Source organism: Trachypithecus francoisi, unplaced genomic scaffold (assembly GCF_009764315.1).
Source record: "Trachypithecus francoisi isolate TF-2019V2 unplaced genomic scaffold, Tfra_2.0 Lachesis_group6, whole genome shotgun sequence".
Lineage (NCBI taxonomy): Eukaryota > Metazoa > Chordata > Mammalia > Primates > Cercopithecidae > Trachypithecus > Trachypithecus francoisi.
The window spans coordinates 55,655,407-55,674,424 of record NW_022681471.1 but is presented as its reverse complement, the minus strand read 5'-3'; the positions used below and the strand labels follow the sequence as shown (position 1 = coordinate 55,674,424).

Here is a 19,018-nt window from a genome sequence, read left to right as displayed (position 1 = left end):
ACAAGAGACAAAGAAAGACATAACATAATGATAAAAGAGTTCGCTAAAAAGATTTAATAATTATAAACATGTATGCACCAAAAATTTAACCTTAAATACATGAAGCAACCATTGACAGAATTAGAATGAGAAGTAGACAGTTCTATAATAATACGAGACCTCAGTACTCCACTTTCAATAATGAATAGAACAACCAAACAGAAGTTTAATAAGAAAAGAGAGAGGAGCTGGGGAAGGAGGGTGACCCGGGAGGTTCGTCGCAGACAACGCGGCAGCGATGTCCGCGAGCCAGGCCCGTGCCGCGGCGGCAGCGGCGGGGACTCGCGCGTGGCAGGGCGGCCTGGGCTTCGGCCTCCCTCCGGTTCCCTGCAAGCCGTCCCGCCGCCAGTGCGGGAGCAGCAGCAGAGGCGCAGGCTCCAGCGCATCTCTCTCCTCCCCGCTCAGCCTGAGCCAGGGTAGGCCAGGCGGCCTGGGTGTCTGGAGGGGGATCCGCTGCCCGAGAATGGAAATTCTCTTCACCAGAATATGGAGACTGTTCAATCAGGAGCACAAAGTTCTCATTGCTGGGCTGGGTAATTCAGAGAAAACTACCATCCTTTACCAGTTTTAGTAATAGTTGCTGTGGACAGTACAAAGAGAGGATTTCTGTAACTAGAGAAGAACTCTATAAAATGTTAGCACATGAGGGCCTAAGAAAAGCTGGATTGCTGACTTTTGCTAATAAACAAGATGTTAAAGAATGCAAGACTGTAGGAGAAATCTCTCAGTTTTTGAAGCTAACTTCTATTAAAGATCACCAGTGGCATATCCAGGCATGCTGTGCTCTAACTGGCGAGGAATTGTGGCAAGGACTTGAATAGATGATGTCACGACTTAAGATTAGATGATCTCTACTGACCTCTTCTCATAGACTTTGTATAAATAAAGTGCTGACTTTACCTGAAAGCTGCAAAAGTTAATGGTTTAGATATATTTATAATGAACTGATTTAAACATTTGCTATAAGAAGAAAAATTAGGACCACTTATTTGAAAACAAAAACGAAGTCTCACCTTCCAATGTGTCATTAGTTTTTTCCAAAGTAAGCAATTAAAGCTGTGATTGACATTTTTCTCGTAATGAATCTTCTCAGGACGTTGTGTAGCCTGTGGTAAGTACAAAGGGCAAGGAAGATATTTTGAATTTTAAGAGCTTTGTTATCAGTAGTTGAATATTGTTTTCTTCTTGTTCCATTAAGTCAAAATACAAATCAGCACAGATATTCAGTGTCCAATATTTTAAAATGCAATGTTGCTTATGAAAAGTATTTTACTCAAGGTTGTGTGTGTAATGTGTATATACCTCAAGTTCAAGTTAATGGCTTTGATTTATGTTCTAAAGAAAAACAACACAAACATTAATAATATCCTTAGTTATAAACATAATGAAATAAGTATTGGCATTGGTATTAAATGCCATTTTGTACGTTCTCCCTATGTTCTCTGTATTGTACTAACCAACCTCTCAAATCATGGAGCTGCTTGTTTAAAAAAAAAAAAAATGGAAAGGAAAAGGCATGACATTGTGTATGGATTTTTTGTTGTTGACCAAAATCACACAAATGGAAACATGTAATTCAACAGAGTGGGATAGCTATCAGATTCTTGGCTTAGTACTACTAATGGGCAGGATTGTACAATGAGCAACTGTCAGATTATTCCTTTCAATGGTTCTTATGGCATCTAAATTACTGAATAAATTACTAATCCATTAATCAGTGAATCATAAATCATGACTAAAATTATCAAATGAATTCTCATCATTAATTGAAAACTGTTGTGTGAAACATATCTACCCAGAAAAGTGACATTCTATAAATACTATTAAACAACTTAGCTATGCAATTTTTAAGTATTAAATTATATGTCAAGCTGTTAAAGTTAATTTCAGAGTAAAAAGAAGGCATGTTTCTGAGCAACAATGATAATTTCTTAATTTGCAAATTTCTTCTTATTTTGGTACTTGGAATATAGTGTGAGACTTTTTATTTCTAAATTCATTGTATACTTTATTACATAATGCATTTTTTGACAATTATAAAATGCAAGTGTTTTTGAATGATTTTAGGAATTTGGCTTAAAAATAAAATAAAATAAAACAGAATTAGAACAACACTATAGACTAGTGTACATATATAGAATACTCCACATAACAATAGCAGAATAATCTTTTCCAAAATAATACAGAACATGTTAGTACACAAACTAGTCTTGATACATTAAAAAGACTAAAATCATACAACATATGACAATGGAACAAAACAATAAATCAATAGCAGATGGAAAACTGTAAAACACGCAAATATATAGAAACTAAACAATACACTGTTAAGTAACCAATGAATTAATACAAATAAGAGAAATTGGAAATATCTTGAGACAAAAGACCATGAAAACATGACATATCGAAACCCATGGGATTTAGCAAAAGCAAAGCAAAACAGAAAATTAGTAACTCCAAACAATTACAATAAAAGGAAAAAAAGTTCTCAAATTAAAAATCTAATTCTATACCTTAAGAATGCAGAATGAAAAAAGTAACCTTAAAGTCCACAGAAGGAAATGAAAAAAGATTAGAGTAGTGGTAAATAGCATAGAGAATACAAAATCAGTAAAGAAAATCAATGAAATGAAGAGCTAATTCTTCAAAAAATGAGCAGAATTTACAAATTTCCAGCAGAATTGATTAAGAAAAAAAGAGACAAGGCTCAACCAAAACAAAAAATGAACAATAGGACACAACTACCTTTTGACAGAAATAAAAAGGATTATAAGAGTGTACTATGAACAATTGTACACCAGCGAACTAGATAATCTAAATGAAATAGATGAATTCATAGAAACATGCAACATATCAAGAATCTGTTATAAAGAAATTGAAATTTTGAATAGTACTGTAATTAACAAGGACAACATCAGGAGCTATTAAATATAAAGTGAATTAACAATAAAAAATTCCCACAATGGAAAGTTAAAAACAAAATGGTTTCATTGATAAATTTTAACAAACTTTTACAAAATGTTTAATGGAAATTCTCAAACTCTTCCAAAAAAAGTAAGAAAAGAAAAACTTTCTTTTTTTTTTTTTTTTTTTTTTTTTTTTTTTTTTTTTTGAGACAGAGTCTCGCTCTGTCGCCCGGGCTGGAGTGCAATGGCCGGATCTCAGCTCACTGCAAGCTCTGCCTCCCGGGTTTACGCCATTCTCCTGCCTCAGCCTCCGCAGTAGCTGGGACTACAGGCGCCCGCCACCTCGCCCGGCTAGATTTTTGTATTTTTTTTTTTTAGTAGAGACGGGGTTTCACCGTGTTAGCCAGAATGATCTCGATCTCCTGACCTCGTGATCCGCCCGTCTCGGCCTCCCAAAGTGCTGGGATTACAGGCTTGAGCCACCGCGCCCGGCCAGAAAAGAAAAACTTTCTAACTCATTCTATTAGGCCAACATTACCCAGATAACAAAGCCAGACAAAAACGTTAGAAGAAAAGAAAACTACAGACCCATCCCCTTATGAATATTAGTGTAAAATCATGACTAAAGCACTTGCTAAATGAATTATCAGCATATTAAAAGAATTAAACATCAAGGCCAAGTGGAATTTATTTCCGGAATGCAGGGAAGGATCAATATTCAAAACTCATTCACTGTAATAACACCACATTAACAGAGTAAAAGAGAAAAAAACAAAAACCTATAATTATCTAAATTGATGCAGAAAAATCATTTGACATAATTCTACACTTTGCATGGTAAGCTATTTACACAAATTCAAAATAAAAGGAAATAATTACCTCAACATAATAAAAATCATATATGAAAAACATATGGCTAACATCATCTATAATGATAAATAAGTGAAACCTTTTCCTGTAAGGTAAAGACTAAGACAGGAATATTCACTTTCAACAATTGTATTCATTATAGTACTGGAAGTCCTAAACAGAATAATTAGGCAATAAAAGATTTAAAAGGCATCCAGTATATTCTTCTGTCAAGCTTACCTAGTTTATATATAGAACTAAACACTTATCTAATTAAAATGAATTAATCATTTTTTCTATTCATTAAAAGAGGTTCCTAAAAAGAACTATGTTCAAGATAAAATTATTCCTACCCAATTCAATAGCTAATGAAAATACAAAGCTTTTGATTTCACTCCTTTGAGCTGTCAAAAGTGACAGAATGATGAGGCATATAATTGACAAACAGCATCAAACTATACTCTGAAATAAAACTGACTGTTCCCTGGAATATACATAAATTAGTGTTTGATACTACACAGAATAAATTCGGTAATGAAAAAGGCATTCCAAAAATCATAACAGTGAAAACACTTATGGAAAACGCCTGTCAAATTTGCAATTAGAATTGCACATCCTCCTTGAAATACATGCAATTCACAATTGTGCTTAAAATATAGCAAATTGTTTTCCTTGATTGAAGCAAGGTGCCAAATTGAAATAGCAAGAGTAAGGTGCCAAACTGAAATAGCCGATTTCAGATTGTGAGTTCCTAGCAATATGAAAGTAGAAATGAAGGGAACGGAAACATAATTTAAAAAGAGGGTTCGTGAAGTTTACACACTAACCAAAACTGGCAACATTTAGTCTTCAAAATTAAATACAAATTTATTCAAACAGCTCTACTATGAGACACAATATTTTTGCTGAAGTCTACAGTAAAAATAATTTTCTAATAAATATATATTGATATAACTTTTCATATTCAAAGACTATGCCATTTTCAAAAGTATTCTGGCAAAAATACAATTTTTTTCTTAAGGAAAGCACAGTCATGTAGAGGTGATAATATGCCACATCTCTCAAATGCCAAAAATTTTTAAAATCTCATGAAATTCCTGAAATAGAAAAAAGTTACCTGCCAAATTTGAATTATCAAATTGGTTTAATTGACTAAACTACCCCAAACAAGAATGTTGCGAGAAAAATTTAGACAGAATACGAGGGATTCTGTAATGTTAAGTAAAATACCTGTGCAAGTAGAGAACATAATTATAGTGGAAACATTTGTCAGTGATGGGATTTTAAATGCGTACTCCACTCATCTGAAATATTAAAATTCAAAAATTACAAATATGTGAAGCTTCAACCTTAAACTAGTAGAGAGAGTACAAATTAAACGCATAGTAAATAGAAGAAATGAAATAACATGGATCATTATGGCAACCAATAAAATAGAAAACAGGAAAAAATGGTATAGAAAATCAATGAAACCAAAAGTTATTTTTAAGATCAATAAATCTGATCAAATTATAGCAAGACTGATCAGAGAAAAAATACATATGACATAACTTACCAATATCAGGGAGTGAGAAGATAGCAAGAAAATAAAAGTATTAAAAATATAAGATAATATGATGAACACATTTCTGCCAAAAATGACAACTTACATGAAATAGGCAGAATATCTGAAAGACACAAACTAGCAAGGCAAATCAAGAAGAAATAGATAAAGTGAATAGCACTATATTTACAAGAGATATTAAATTTGTAGTTAATTCTCCAAAATACTTCTACTCTTATTTCATTTAACATTATGATCTCCAGTTCCATTTATATTGTTGCAAATGACTGAATCTCATTCTTATTTGTAATTAAATAGTACTCTATTGTGAATCTTTACCACATTTTATTTATCCATTCACCTTGTTTTATTTTGATGAACACATACATTACTTGCAAATCTTCGCTATTGTAAGCAGTCTTGCAACAAACATAGAAGTGCAGATATCTCTTTGATATACTGATTTTCTTGTTTGGGAGTACAGCCATGGGATTGCTGGATTATATACTAGCACAATTTTTAGTTCTTTGAGTAACCTCCAAATTTTTCTCCATAGTAGTTTTATTAATTTGCCTTCCCACCAACGGGAGAGAAGGGATTTTTTTTTTTCTCCACATCCTCATCAGCATTTGTTATTGCCTGATTTTTAGATATAAGCCTTTTTAACTGGGGTAAGAAAATATTTTATTTTAGTTTTGATTTGCATCTCTCTGATGATCAATTATGTTGCTCACCTTTTCATATGCCTGTTTGTCATTTGTATGTCTTCTTTTAAGAAATGTCCATTGAAATATTTTGCCCATATTTGATCACATTATTTGATTGTTTCCTATAGAGTTGTTGGAGCTCCTTATATATTCTGGATACTTATTCGTTATTAGATGGATAGTTTATCAATATTTTCTCCCATTCTGTGGATTATCTCCTCACTTTGTTGATTGTATCCTTTACTATGTGGAAGCTTTTCACTCGATGTGATACCAATTGTCTATTTTTGTTTGGTTGCCTGTATTTATGGGGTATTATTCAAGAAACTTTTGCCCATACCAATGTCTTGGAGATTTTCCCTCATGTTTTCTTGTAGTGGTTTCATTGTTTGGGGTCTTAGATTTAAATATTTAATCCATTTTGATTTGATTTTTCTATATGGAGATAGATAGGGATTGAGTTTCAGTCTTCTGCATATGGATATCCAGTTTTCCCAACACTATTTATTAAAGAGACTGTCTTTTTCCCAGTGTATGTTCTTGGCACTTTTGTCAAAAACAAGTGCACTGTAGGTGTATGGATTATGTCTGGGTTTTCTGTTCAGTTACATTGGTCTATGTTTCGTTTTTTGTTTTTTTTTTTTTTTTTTTAATGAAAATAGCATGCTGTTTTGCTTAGTATAGTTCCATAGTATAATTTTAAGTAAGGCAATATAATACTTCCAGTTTTGTTCTTTTTCCTTAGGATAGCATTGTCTGTTCTCAGTGTTTTGTGGTTCTATTTTAGTGTTTTTTTTTTTTCTATTTCTGTGAAGCATATAATAGGTATTTTAGCAGGAATTGAATTGAATCTGTAGATAGCCATGGGCAGTGCTAACATTTTAACAATACTAATTTTTCCAATGAATGGACAATATTTTTCTGCTTTTTGGTGTCCTCTTCAATTTTTTTTTGCTAGTGTTTCACAGTTTTAATCACAGAGATTTTTTTCCACTTTTTTGCGTAATCCCTAAATAGTTAATATAATGTGTGGCTATTGTAAGTGGGGTTACTTTTTTTTTTTTACTTCTTTTTTATATTGTTCACTGTTGGCATATAAAAGTGCTCCTGACTTTTGTATACTGCTTTTGTATTCTGCAACTTTACTGAATTTGCAGTGTTTTCTTGTTGAGTCTTCAGGCTTTTCCAAATATAAGATTATATCATCTGCAACCAAGGGTAATTTGACTTTTTCCTTTTCTAATTGCATGCCCTTAACATTGTTCTCTTGTTCGATTACTCTAACTAGAACTTCCAATGCTATGTTGAATAACAGTGGTGACATTGGGAAACCTTGTGATGTTCCAGATCTTAGAGGAAAGGCTTTCAGTTTTTGTCATCAAGTATAATTCTAGCTGTGGATTTCTTACATAAGGCTTTTATTATGTTGAGGATTGTTCTTTCTATCGCTAGTTTTTTTAATGTTTTTATCATGAAAGAATGTTGGATAGTATCAAATGCTTTGTTAGTATCAATTGAAAGGTCTTATGGCTATTATCTTATATTCTGTTTATATAGTGTATCAAATTGATTGATTTCATATTTTGAACCATTCTTATATTCCAGGCATAAATTATACTCGGCCATCATGAATGATATTTCTGATATACTGTTTAATTTGTTTAGATAGTATTTCACTTAAAATTTTTACATAAATATTAATCAGAGATTTTGGCCTTTAGCATTTTGTTGTTGTTAAGTGTCTTCATCTGGTTTTGGTATCAGGGTAATACTGGCCTCAAATAATACGTTTGGAAATATTCCCTCCTCATCTATTTCTCAGAATAGCCTTAGTAGGGTTGGTATTAGTGCTTCTTTAAGTGTTTGGTAGAATTCAGCAATTCTCGTTGATCTGTCTAATGTTGACAGTGGAGTGTTGAAGTCTCCCATTATTATTGTATGGGAGTCTAAGTCTCTTTGTAAGTCTCTAAGGACTTGCTTTATGAATCTGGGTGCTCCTGTATTGGGTGCATATATATTTAGGAGAGTTAGCTCTTCCTGTTGAATTGATCCCTTTACCATTATGTAATGGCCTTCTTTGTCTCTTTTGATCTTTGATGGTTTAAAGTCTATTTTATCAGAGACTAGGATTGCAACCCCTGCTTTTTTTTGTTCTGCATTTGCTTGGTAGATCTTCCTCCATCCCTTATTTTGAGCCTATGTATGTCTCTGCATGTGAGATGGGTCTCCTGAATACAGCAGACTGATGGGTCTTGACTCTTTATCCAGTTTGCCAGTCTGTGTCTTTTATTGGAGCATTTAGTCCATTAACTTTTAGGTTAATATTGTTATGTGTGAACTTGATCCTGCATTATGATATTAACTGGTTATTTTGCTCGTTAGTTGATGCAGTTTCTTCCTAGCCTCGATGGTCTTTACATTTTGGCATGTTTTTGCAATGGCTGGTACCGGTTGTTCGTTTCCATGTCTAGGGCTTCCTTCAGGGTCTCTTGTAAGGCAGGCTGGTGGTGACAACATCTCTAAGCATTTGCTTATCTGTAAAGGATTTTATTTCTCCTTCACTGATGAAACTTAGTTTGGCTGGATATGAAATTCTGGGTTTAAAATTCTTTTCTTTAAGAACATTGAATATTGGCCCCCACTCTCTTCTGCCTTGTAGAGTTTCTGCCGAGAGGTCTGCTGTAGTCTGATGGACTTCCCTTTGTGGGTAACCCGACCTTTCTCTCTGGCTGCCCTTAAGATTTTGTCCTTCATTTCAACTTTGGTGAATCTGGCAATTATGTGTCTTGGAGTTGCTCTTCTGGAGGAGTATCTTTGTGGCGTTCTCTGTATTCCTGAATTTGAATGTTGGCCTGCCCTACTAGGTTGGGGAAGTTCTCCTGGATGATATCCTGAAAAGTGTTTTCCAACTTGGTTCCATTTTCCCCCTCACTTTCAGGCACCGCAATCAGACGTAGATTTGGTCTTTTTACATAATCCCATACTTCTTGCAGGCTTTGTTCATTTCTTTTTCTTCTTTTTTCTTTTGGTTTCTCTTCTCGCTTCATTTCATTCATTTGATCCTCAATCGCTGATACTCTTTCTTCCAGTTGATCGAGTTGGTTACTGAAGCTTGTCCATTTGTCACGTATTTCTCGTGTCATGGTTTTCGTCTCTGTCATTTCGTTTATGACCTTCTCTGCATTAATTAGTCTAGCTGTCAATTCTTCCACTCTTTATTCAAGATTTTTAGTTTCTTTGCGCTGGGTACTTAATTCTTCCTTTAGCTCTGAGAAGTTTGATGGACTGAAGCCTTCTTCTCTCTCTCGTCAAAGTCATTCTCTGACCAGCTTTGATCCGTTGCTGGCGATGGGCTGCGCTCCTTTGCAGGGGGAGATGCGCTCTTTTTTTTGAATTTCCAGCTTTTCTGCCTGCTTTTTCCCCATCTTTGTGGTTTTATCTGCCTCTGGTCTTTGATGATGGTGACGTACTGATGGGGTTTTGGTATAAGTGTCCTTCCTGTTTGATAGTTTTCCTTTGACAGTCAGGACCCTCAGCTATAGGTCTGTTGGAGATTGCTTGAGGTTCACTCCAGACCCTGTTTGCCTGGGTATCAGCAGCAGAGGTTGCAGAAGATAGAATATTGCTGAACAGCGAGTGTACCTGTCTGATTCTTCTTTGGAAGCTTCCTCTCAGGGGTGTACTCCACCCTGTGAGGTGTGGGGTGTCAGACTGCCCTAGTGGGGGATGTCTCCCAGTTAGGCTACTCTGGGGTCAGGGACCCACTTGAGCAGGCAGTCTGTCCATTCTCAGATCTCAACCTCCGTGTTGGGAGATCCACTGCTCTCTTCAAAGCTGTCAGACAGAGTCGTTTGCGTCTGCACAGGCCTCTGCTGCTTCCCCTGTTTTTTTTAGCTGTGCCCTGTCCCCAGAGGTGGAGTCTACAGAGACAGGCAGGCTTCCTTGAGCTGCTGTGAACTCCACCCAGTTCGAGCTTCCCAGCGGCTTTATTTACCTACTTAAGCCTCAGCAATGGCGGGCGCCCCTCCCCCAGCCTCACTGCTGCCTTGCGGATCGATAGCCGCAGACTGCTTTGTTAGCAATGAGGGAGGCTCCGTGGGCGTGGGACCCTCCCGGCCAGGTGTGGGATATATTCTCCTGGTGTGACCGTTTGCTTAAAGCACAGTATTGGGGTGGGAGTTACCCGATTTTCCAGGTGTTGTGTGTCTCAGTTCCCCTGGCTAGGAAAAAGGATTCCCTTCCCCCTTGCGCTTCCCAGGTGAGGCGATGCCTCGCCTTGCTTCAGCTCTCGCTGGTCAGGCTGCAGCAGCTGACCAGCACCGATTGTCCGGCACTCCCTAGTGAGATGACCCCAGTACCTCAGTTGAAAATGCAGAAATCACCGGTCGTCTGTGTCGCTCGCGCTGGGAGTTGGAGACTGGAGCTGTTCCTATTCGGCCATCTTGCTCCACCCCCCCGGAAATTTCTTTAACAAGGTTTCTGTTGGTGTCAACACTAGGAGTTTTCAGGTTCTCTCCCTTATCATTGTTTCTGTGTTAGGTTCTGCATGAAGCTGACACTGTGATGGAGTTTAGTGTGCAGGACACTTATCCCGGATCAGCAGCTGAGGAACGGACAGGAAGGAGGCAGGAGTGGGCAGAGGAAGAAGTTCATGCTTACTTCAGGCCAAACAAAAGCCTCTTGGGATACCCAGAGAAGCTATGAAGATAAAATGGCTCATCAGAGATATTCAGCATTGGGAATAGTTAGCTAGATCTTTATACCCCTTCCTGGATTTGTGCTTGCATGTGGTCCACCTCGGGAAGGGCATGAGATAGAGCAAGGCAGCTCAGGTAATGTCCTCAGGGACAAGTGGCTGTTGACTGGCTCCTACCTGTACTCTGAGCCTCACAGACATGAAATCCGTCCTCGACAGGGATTCTGAGTGGTTCTCCTACCTGTCTATCACAGCTTCCTTATTATTTCATGATACTTTAGCTAGGAATGCAACTCTCTATGTTGGCAGCATTTTCTCACAGACTTTGCTTTTGGCTTCCATTCATTGATAGACAGAGGTCTGCTAACAAAGTCTTTGTTATTCCCCGGAAGAAAATGTGTTTTTTCTCAGCTATTATGATCTCTGTTTTCACTTTTCTGTAGCTTTAGTATGATGTGTACAAGTATGTTTCCTGAATCGGCAAATCATGTGTTTCCTTTGTTCTGCAAAATTACCAGCCATTTCTCTCTGAATATTATTTTCTCAAAATTCACTCTTATTTCAATTTCTGCAATGCCCATATGATGTTCATCCTACTTTCTTTGTCCACACCTTTAGTCTCCTTGCCTCTCTTTAATCTTTTCTTTCTTCGTTCCCTATATGCGGTATTGTGTATAATTATTCTGATCTATCTTGTCATTCACTAAATCTCTATTCTGCTATCTCTAAACTGGTGTTACTTCTAGGGGTTACTATGTTTGTTTCTTTTCTTTTCTTTTTATTTTACTTTAAGATCTGAAATACACGTGCTGTACATGCAGGTTTGTTACATAAGTACACATGTGCCATGGTGGTTTGCTGCACCTGTCAACCCGTCATCTAGGTTTTAAGCCCTGCATGCATTAGGTATTTGTCCTGATGCTCTCCCTCCCCTAGTCCCCGACACCTGACAGGCCCCGATGTGTGTTGTTATCCTACCTGTGTTCATGTGTTCTCACTGTTCAAATTCCACTTATGAGTGAGAACATGCAGCTTTTGGTATTCTCTTCCTGTGTTAGTTTGTGGAGAATGATGGCTTACAGCTTCATCCATGTCCCTGCCAAGGACATGAACTCACTCTTTTTTTATGGCTGCAGAGTATTCCATGATGTATATGAGCCACCTTTTCTTTATCCAGTCTATCATTGATGGGCATTTGGGTTGGTTCCAAGTCTGTGCTATTGTAAATAATGTGGCAATAAACATACATGTGCTTGTGCCTTTGTAATAGAATAATTTATACACCTTTGCGTGCATACCATGTAATGGGTTTACTGGGACAAGTGGTGTTTCTGGTTCTAGATCCTTGACGATTCCCCACACTGTCTTCCACAATGGTTGCACTAATTTACACTTCCACCAAGAGGGTAAAAGCGTTCCTATTTCTTCACAGCCTGGCCAGCATATGTAGCTTCCTGACTTCTTACTGATGGCCATTCTAAGTGGTGTGAGATGGTATCTCATTGTTATTTTGAGTTGCACTTGTCTAATGACCAGTGATGGTGAGCTTTTTTCAAATGTTTGTTGGCCACATTAATGTCTTCTTTTGAGATGTATCTACTCATAACCTTTGCCCACATTTGATGGGGTTGTTTGTTTATTTTCTTGTAAATTTATTTAAGCTTCTTTTAGATTCTGGATATCAGACCTTTGTCAGACCTTTGTCAGATGGACAGATTGTAAAAATTTTCTCCCATTCTGTATGTTGCCTGTTCACTCTGATGACATTTTCTTTTTCTGAGCAGAAGCTTAAGTGTGCAGAAACCTGCTTGATCTCGGGCAAGTGACTCAGGCAAACCACTCTTATGTGGTTCAGTGTCTTTATCCACAAACATGGAGATAATAACACTACTTCACAGAGATCTTGTGAAAGGGAATTGAAGTGTTCCTTGTAAAGCACTTAGAACAATGCCTGGCAAAGTCGCCATTCAGTCAGTGGTGCCTCTTTTTATTACTATAGCAATGCCTGATTTAATTGACATAAACCAATATGAGTGGGGCTATATGGGTGGTAATGAAAGGGAGTGCAATTAACTGGCAAGGTCAGAAGTGGGGTAAGTTCATTCAATCTTCTGGTTAGCACGTGCCACATGGACTCTGCCGATGTTCAAGGGATTGTTACCTTCAGTGATAATAATTGTAATTAAGTCCTCAACTTTACCATTGAACTGAATATGTTGCTGTCCCCAGTCATATCAAATGATGAAGAAACATCTCTTAAGACCCAGGGAAAACTACTGACATAACTGTGTAGTCACTAATCAAAGGGACAGGTATTGATTAATGGAATCACGGCCATGAGGCTGAAGACCCATGGGAGGGTCGAAGCTGCAGTTCAAGTGTGAACGTTGTCTGCAGCAGAATTTACTCTTGCTTGGGGGAAGTCAGTCTTTTTGTTCTTTTTCTGTTTTTAAGTTCTAGGGTACTCAGGCCATTATAACGGGCAGTCTGCTATACTGAGGCCCATTGATTTAAATGTTAATCTTACTAAAAAGTACATTCACGGAAGCATTCAGAATGAAATTTGACCACATATCTAGGTACTGTAACTCAATCAAGTGGAGTTACCTAGATCTCTGTCCTTGCTTATTTGGGAAAAAAATCTCCCCCTGGTTGGAAAGACAAGACAAGACATGAAATTGGCCATCACAGAGCTAAATGTGGATCATCAGGTAATGACCGTGTAACCCTAACCTGAAAATTTTCCCCACTCCCTGCTTCCCACCCTTTCTCTCACCAATTTGCAACAGAGTAAATACATGCTCCCCTACTTACAATGGAGTTAATTCTGGTTAAACCTATGGTAAAGGCAAATAATTTTAAGTTGAACCATGCTAAGTTGGAGTCCATGTATATTGGACACAATTGTGCAACATGGAATGGCTATCCAAATGTTTCAGACAGCTATTGAAACACAGAATTGAGCTCAGGCATGATTGAATTTCCTAACTGCTGCTTGAAGAAACTCCCGTGGTTGCACAAGAAAATCAGGTTCCTTGCATACCTTTGCAGGAAGGCTAACTTGATGCTTTTGCTTTTACACCTCTGAATTTATCACGTTGCCTTCAGGGAAAGATCAAGCTACAAAAAGACTTCTTGTAGAGGGGAGGTTAACCTTAGACTGCCTACCTAGGTATCCATGCGTTGAAGGTGCCATCACTGCAGTATGAGAGAGGATGGCAGAAGACAATGTTCAAGTGCTTGGGTTCTGGAGTCAGACTGACGTGAATTTGCATTTCTGCCCTTCCATTTATCAGTTGTGTGATCATCGGACACGTTACTTAGTTACAGTGTTTCTTGTCTGCCAAAAAGTTGAGGCTAAAATATCTACACCATAAAGGGTTATTGGGAGGAGTCAATGTGATACGCAGATCATGGAGGAAACAAAATCTGCCATTCTCATGGGTTTAACACGGGGACTCAGACAGCTTTGTAGAGAAATAATTTTTTTAAGTGCAGCACAGAAAAGGGGACTGTACCCAAGTGGTCCAGAAGGGTCGTGTGGACTAGCCACAGAATTCAGCAATGGTCTCGTAGGTTGTCAGGGGCCAGTCTCTTATCTAATATAGGTTCATTTATTTATCTGTTCATTCAACAAAGATCTGAGAGCTGCTACACTTACAACTAATTGCATGATCTAGTTACCCTGGGAAGTACAGAGTTGCAAATTTGGACATGTTTCAGAGTGAAAGGGGGTACTATTAAGAATTACTCAGGGACAACAGGCGAAATCAGGACATATGGTCACTATACTAGGCAAATAATCTGGGATAAGAGAAAAGAGTAAATAGCCGCCCTTTACAGCTTCTTCTGTGCCCTCACTCGCTTCCACACTCCTTCACTCTTATTCCAGAGTGACATCTAATGAAAGAAGAAAGAGGAAGAGTATTATATTGGGTCAAGAATCAGGTCCAATCATATTTTGGAGAAAGCATTGTACTGAAGTGTTTTTATTGTCTCAAATTATCATAGTGTGTTAATTTTGTCAGACTCATGTGCCTGAAAGGGAAAAAGTCCCACAACAATGAAATTGAAAAAAAACAGGAGAGTCATCCTAGTTTTTTTAATTGGTCACTATCATTTTCTTAAACTAGTGGACAAATGTGAACCTAAAAGAGTCAATCTTTCAAGATGGATCCCAGTGACTGAGCCTAATTTGAAACTAGAGCCAAGCTGCTACATGCAGACTAGAGCTCACACATGCACTAAGAATTCCCCAAAAACCCATACCTCTATCTAACTCTGCAACTTTCAGAGGTCACCTGAACCAACCAACCTGAGCTCACCTGCCCCGGCCAATCAGGACTCAGTCGTGTTGACCAATCAGAACTCAACTTAGTCATCCAATCAGAACTAAGTTTGAATCCTTTATTTGCATGAATGGACTGTACTGGGAACCTTGATGAGAACTTTCTCTATAAAAGCCGTATCCTTTTTTAGTTCTCTGGAACTGCACCTTTGTTTTATACTGAAGTCTGCACCTCCCTGGTATGCAAGCTGTTCACAGGAATAGTCTCTTTCCTCCAAATTCCTTTTTAGAGAACTTTCCTTCACAATATGATGCAAGAGGTAGGAGACATGCTTACTCACAGCCTTAGATTCAAATCCTTAAGTCACCACAATTACAAGAAAACGAAAAATGAAACAAAGAAATAAAAAGTAGACAAACAACTCAAACTAATTTTCTCTTCAATTTACAAGGATGAACAGCTCGAGGTTTTTTATGGGATCAGGACTGATCACCTGCTCACATTCTGAGCCAATGGCTCAGGCCCAGAGCTGAAGACACTTCATTAGCTGAGCCAGTGGAGAGTGGGGTTTTGGTCCTCTCGTTGGATACTTCGATCGTAAGTGATGCATACTCACAGGACATTAAGCTTTGCATCAAAAAATATTGTAGACTGGGAAATAATAGAATTAGACAAATGCCAATGAGTTAGAGTCCTTACTTCAGTTTCTCAGAAGCTTGAAAAGGGTGCTGCTCATTGAATTTTTGATTTAGCTGTTTCTGCACTGTGTGTTTTTATGTACTTAAATGAATTGTATAAAAGAGGTAATGTTGAAAAAAGATTCTATGAGGTCTGCTTGTTCCATTAGTAATGTTTGTCCCGTTTGATGCTTCTAAATTGTTATTTATAGCAGTAAACAGTTTATCTTTGTGTGTGTGTGTGTAATGTGATTTAGCTAATATTTCAAGTATGAGTTTTGTAACCACGTTTATAAATATTCGCAGATTTTTTTTGTTTGTTGTTTGGGTGCATCCTTCAATGAGTATCACTATCATGTTTTATTTTCCTAGAATAAGTTTTCTCAGCCAGATGCAATAGCTCATGCCTGTAATCCCTTAAACTTGGGAGTCCAAGGCAGGAGAATCGCTGTAGTCCAGGAATTCGAGACCAGCCTAAGAAACATGATGAAACCACGTTTTACTATATTATATATACACACACACACACACAAAACTTAGGCAGGTGTGGTGGCACAGGCCTCTAGTCCAAGCTACTTGGGAGGCTGAAGAGGGAGCATTGCTTGAAACCAGGAGGCAGAGGTTGCAGTGAGCTGAGATCGCACCACTGCGCTCCAGCCTGGGCGACAGAGCAAGACTCTGCGTTCCTTTGTCTGAGATAGGTATCAGGGGCCGCTGAGGCCAGCAGACGCCCTCTGTGATTGGCTGACATGATGCCAAGCAACAGGATCATCCAATCACCTTCAATGGAGGGAGGATTGTTGACAGGCTCCCTGGGTGACACTTCACCCAATCAGATTTCGAGTTGGACTGTGACGTAGAGCCACACGACCATACCAAAGTGCCCGGCTTCCCTGGTCCACAACCGGCACAGTCTCGTCTTGCCATCTAATGGCCGCTGCCTCCGCCATGGCTGAGGCTTCCTCTAAGACGACCTGTGAGGAAGACCAGAACATCCAAGAGCCCAAAGAGGCCAACTCCACCACCGCCCAGAAGAAGAGGCGAGGGCTCCGAGGTTCCCGCAGGCGCCATGCCAACCGCCGCGGGGACAACTTCGGGGACAGCTTTGCCGCCTATTTCCCTCAGGTGCTGAAACAGGTTCACGAGGGCCTCAGCCTTTCCCCGGAGTCCGTGAGTGTCATGGATTCTATGGTCCATGACATATTGGACCGCATCGCCACCGAGGCTGGTCGCCTGGCCCGCTACGCCAAGCGTGTGACCATCACCTCCCGGGACATCCAGGTGGCCGTGCGCCTACTGCTGCCGGGGAAGATGGGCAAGATTGCTGAGGCCCAGGGCACGAATGCCACCCTCAGGTACACCAAAAGCAAGTGAGCTCTCTTAGGAGGGCCTGAGCACCCGGGAAACCCAAAGGCTCTCTTCAGAGCCTCTGCACTTGGCCCTAAAGACCAGTGGCCACCACACGCGGTGGGAACGCCACTGGAGGTTGGGGTGGGTGGCATCCTGCGGGAGTGGCCACCTGGCTATGCTCCAAGGAAAAGTAGGGGGTGTTTCCGTGATCGGGTTTCATTTCCTCAGTTTCCTAAATGGCCGTTTTTATTAGTTATCTTTCTCGGTTAATTTAAGATGATATTATGAAGGTACTGACGTTTACCTTTTTCACTCTCATTCTCCTACGACTGTATGGTGGAATTTTCCAGAACTTCATTATGTGCGATATGGCAACAGAGAAAGTGAATACACTGATATAAGAAGAGAGGTAACCCTCCTAAACGTGTTCAGCACCTCCCTCATCGTGAATGCATGTAAATAAGCAAGCGAGGCCCAGTTGCAGTGTATATATAGCTAAATAAAATTTTCAAGAATCCATTCGTTTTTCAGCTTCCCCGACTCTGAGATCACTATTGCAATTCATTCTCTGTTTGCTCTGACAATAATTTTTTCATTTCTTTTTGAACAGAAACCTTCCTTACTTCCAGGTATGTGTCAGTAGGATTACTGAGTGTCCACGGAAACAGCTCATGCCTTAGTGTACAGTGGTGCAGCCAATGAGTGACCTGCAGTCTATGGGCAACAGTCATTGTCCCAATGTTGGGGGAGTGACCCAAGCTGAACCCACAACAGCCTTCCTGTGATATTCAACCTGGTGTTTAAAGGAACGGCAGTGTGATTCTTTACCTGATGTTTTTGTTTGCAGTGTTTGTAATCATGGTCTTTTAGGGCTATGAATCCAAAGCTAAGATTAATCTATGTTCCTTGTCCCTAACATCAAGTCATACAGGGCATTGGCAGCCATTAGCAGAAGTCAGATAATGCTTATTTCCTCAAGAGATTGGCATATTAATATTCTTGTTAATATTAACATAGACTACCATTCATTGTGCTCTCTTCTGGGTCCCAAGTCTTGGTACTTTTAGCATTTTTTTCTATAAGTGTGTTGCTGAATTTCGGAGCAGGTGCTGACTTTCCCATTGCTTTCCTTTTCAATTGATTTCCAGTCCCTTAGGATGTGGACAAGAGAACCTACTCTGGGACTGCAACCCACAGGAATTTATTATGTTGTGCCTTGAAACTCAATCTATGGCCATTTTTGTTAAATGTTTCCTGTGAACTTTGAAACATCTCATAAACACCCCTTCTCTTCACATGTAAAAACCAGTAAAGGATGGCACTCTCAGTCAAACCATGAACAAAAGCTGGATAAATGCCAAAAATCAAAATTTTCTTGAACCCATCCGAAGTGGGAAAGAACCACCCCAGAGGCCCAACACATAGCCACATAGATTATTCCACATTTAAAGGGAATCCTTGGTCAAGAGGGAAATGGGTCAGGGCAGGATAGTAGCCAGAGCTTCCCCGAGTGGTGCAGATGGGAAAGGGGAAGGTCACCTCCAGAGCCCCACTTGGGATCCACAGAGAAAGGATGTAGAACCAAGAAGTCCCCTCACTGGGATTTGTTACTTTCTGTTTTTCCAGATTGTTAGAAAAATGTTGTGAAAATAGTTGAAGAGAAATGTTATGAAAATAGTTGAAGCTGTGCTTACTGCACAAGGAGACCAAGAAAAACCCCACAAAATCAGTTGCAAGTAAATCCCTCTGGATGGTGCCGCCAAATGTTCCTACAAGTCCAGAACAACACTTGCCAAACCAAGAGTCTTGGCAGGACCCTGTTTCTTTGCAGAGACAGAGCTGTGTAGCTGGTCCAAAACACCACATGTCACTCAGTGACTTATTTCTCATTATGCTAATTGTTTTGCTGTAAAGTGCCAATGTTTCTGTGAATTAAGACCTACCAATAAATTTCTGAAGTTA

The 19,018-nt window shown here is 39.0% G+C and overlaps 1 protein-coding gene and 1 pseudogene across 1 annotated transcript; both read left to right on the top strand.

Annotated features, from left to right (window-relative positions):
• Window positions 1-466: 466 nt before the first annotated feature.
• Window positions 467-887, top strand: LOC117078224 (annotated as a pseudogene).
• Window positions 888-16,575: 15,688 nt separating this feature from the next.
• On the top strand, window positions 16,576-19,018 carry LOC117077575 (histone H2B type F-M). The gene is made up of 3 exons (XM_033201266.1): window positions 16,576-17,061; window positions 17,407-17,465; window positions 17,667-19,018. The coding sequence occupies exons 1-2, from the start codon at window positions 16,637-16,639 to the stop codon at window positions 17,441-17,443; spliced, it is 462 nt and encodes a 153-aa protein (XP_033057157.1). The 5' UTR covers window positions 16,576-16,636; the 3' UTR covers window positions 17,444-17,465; window positions 17,667-19,018.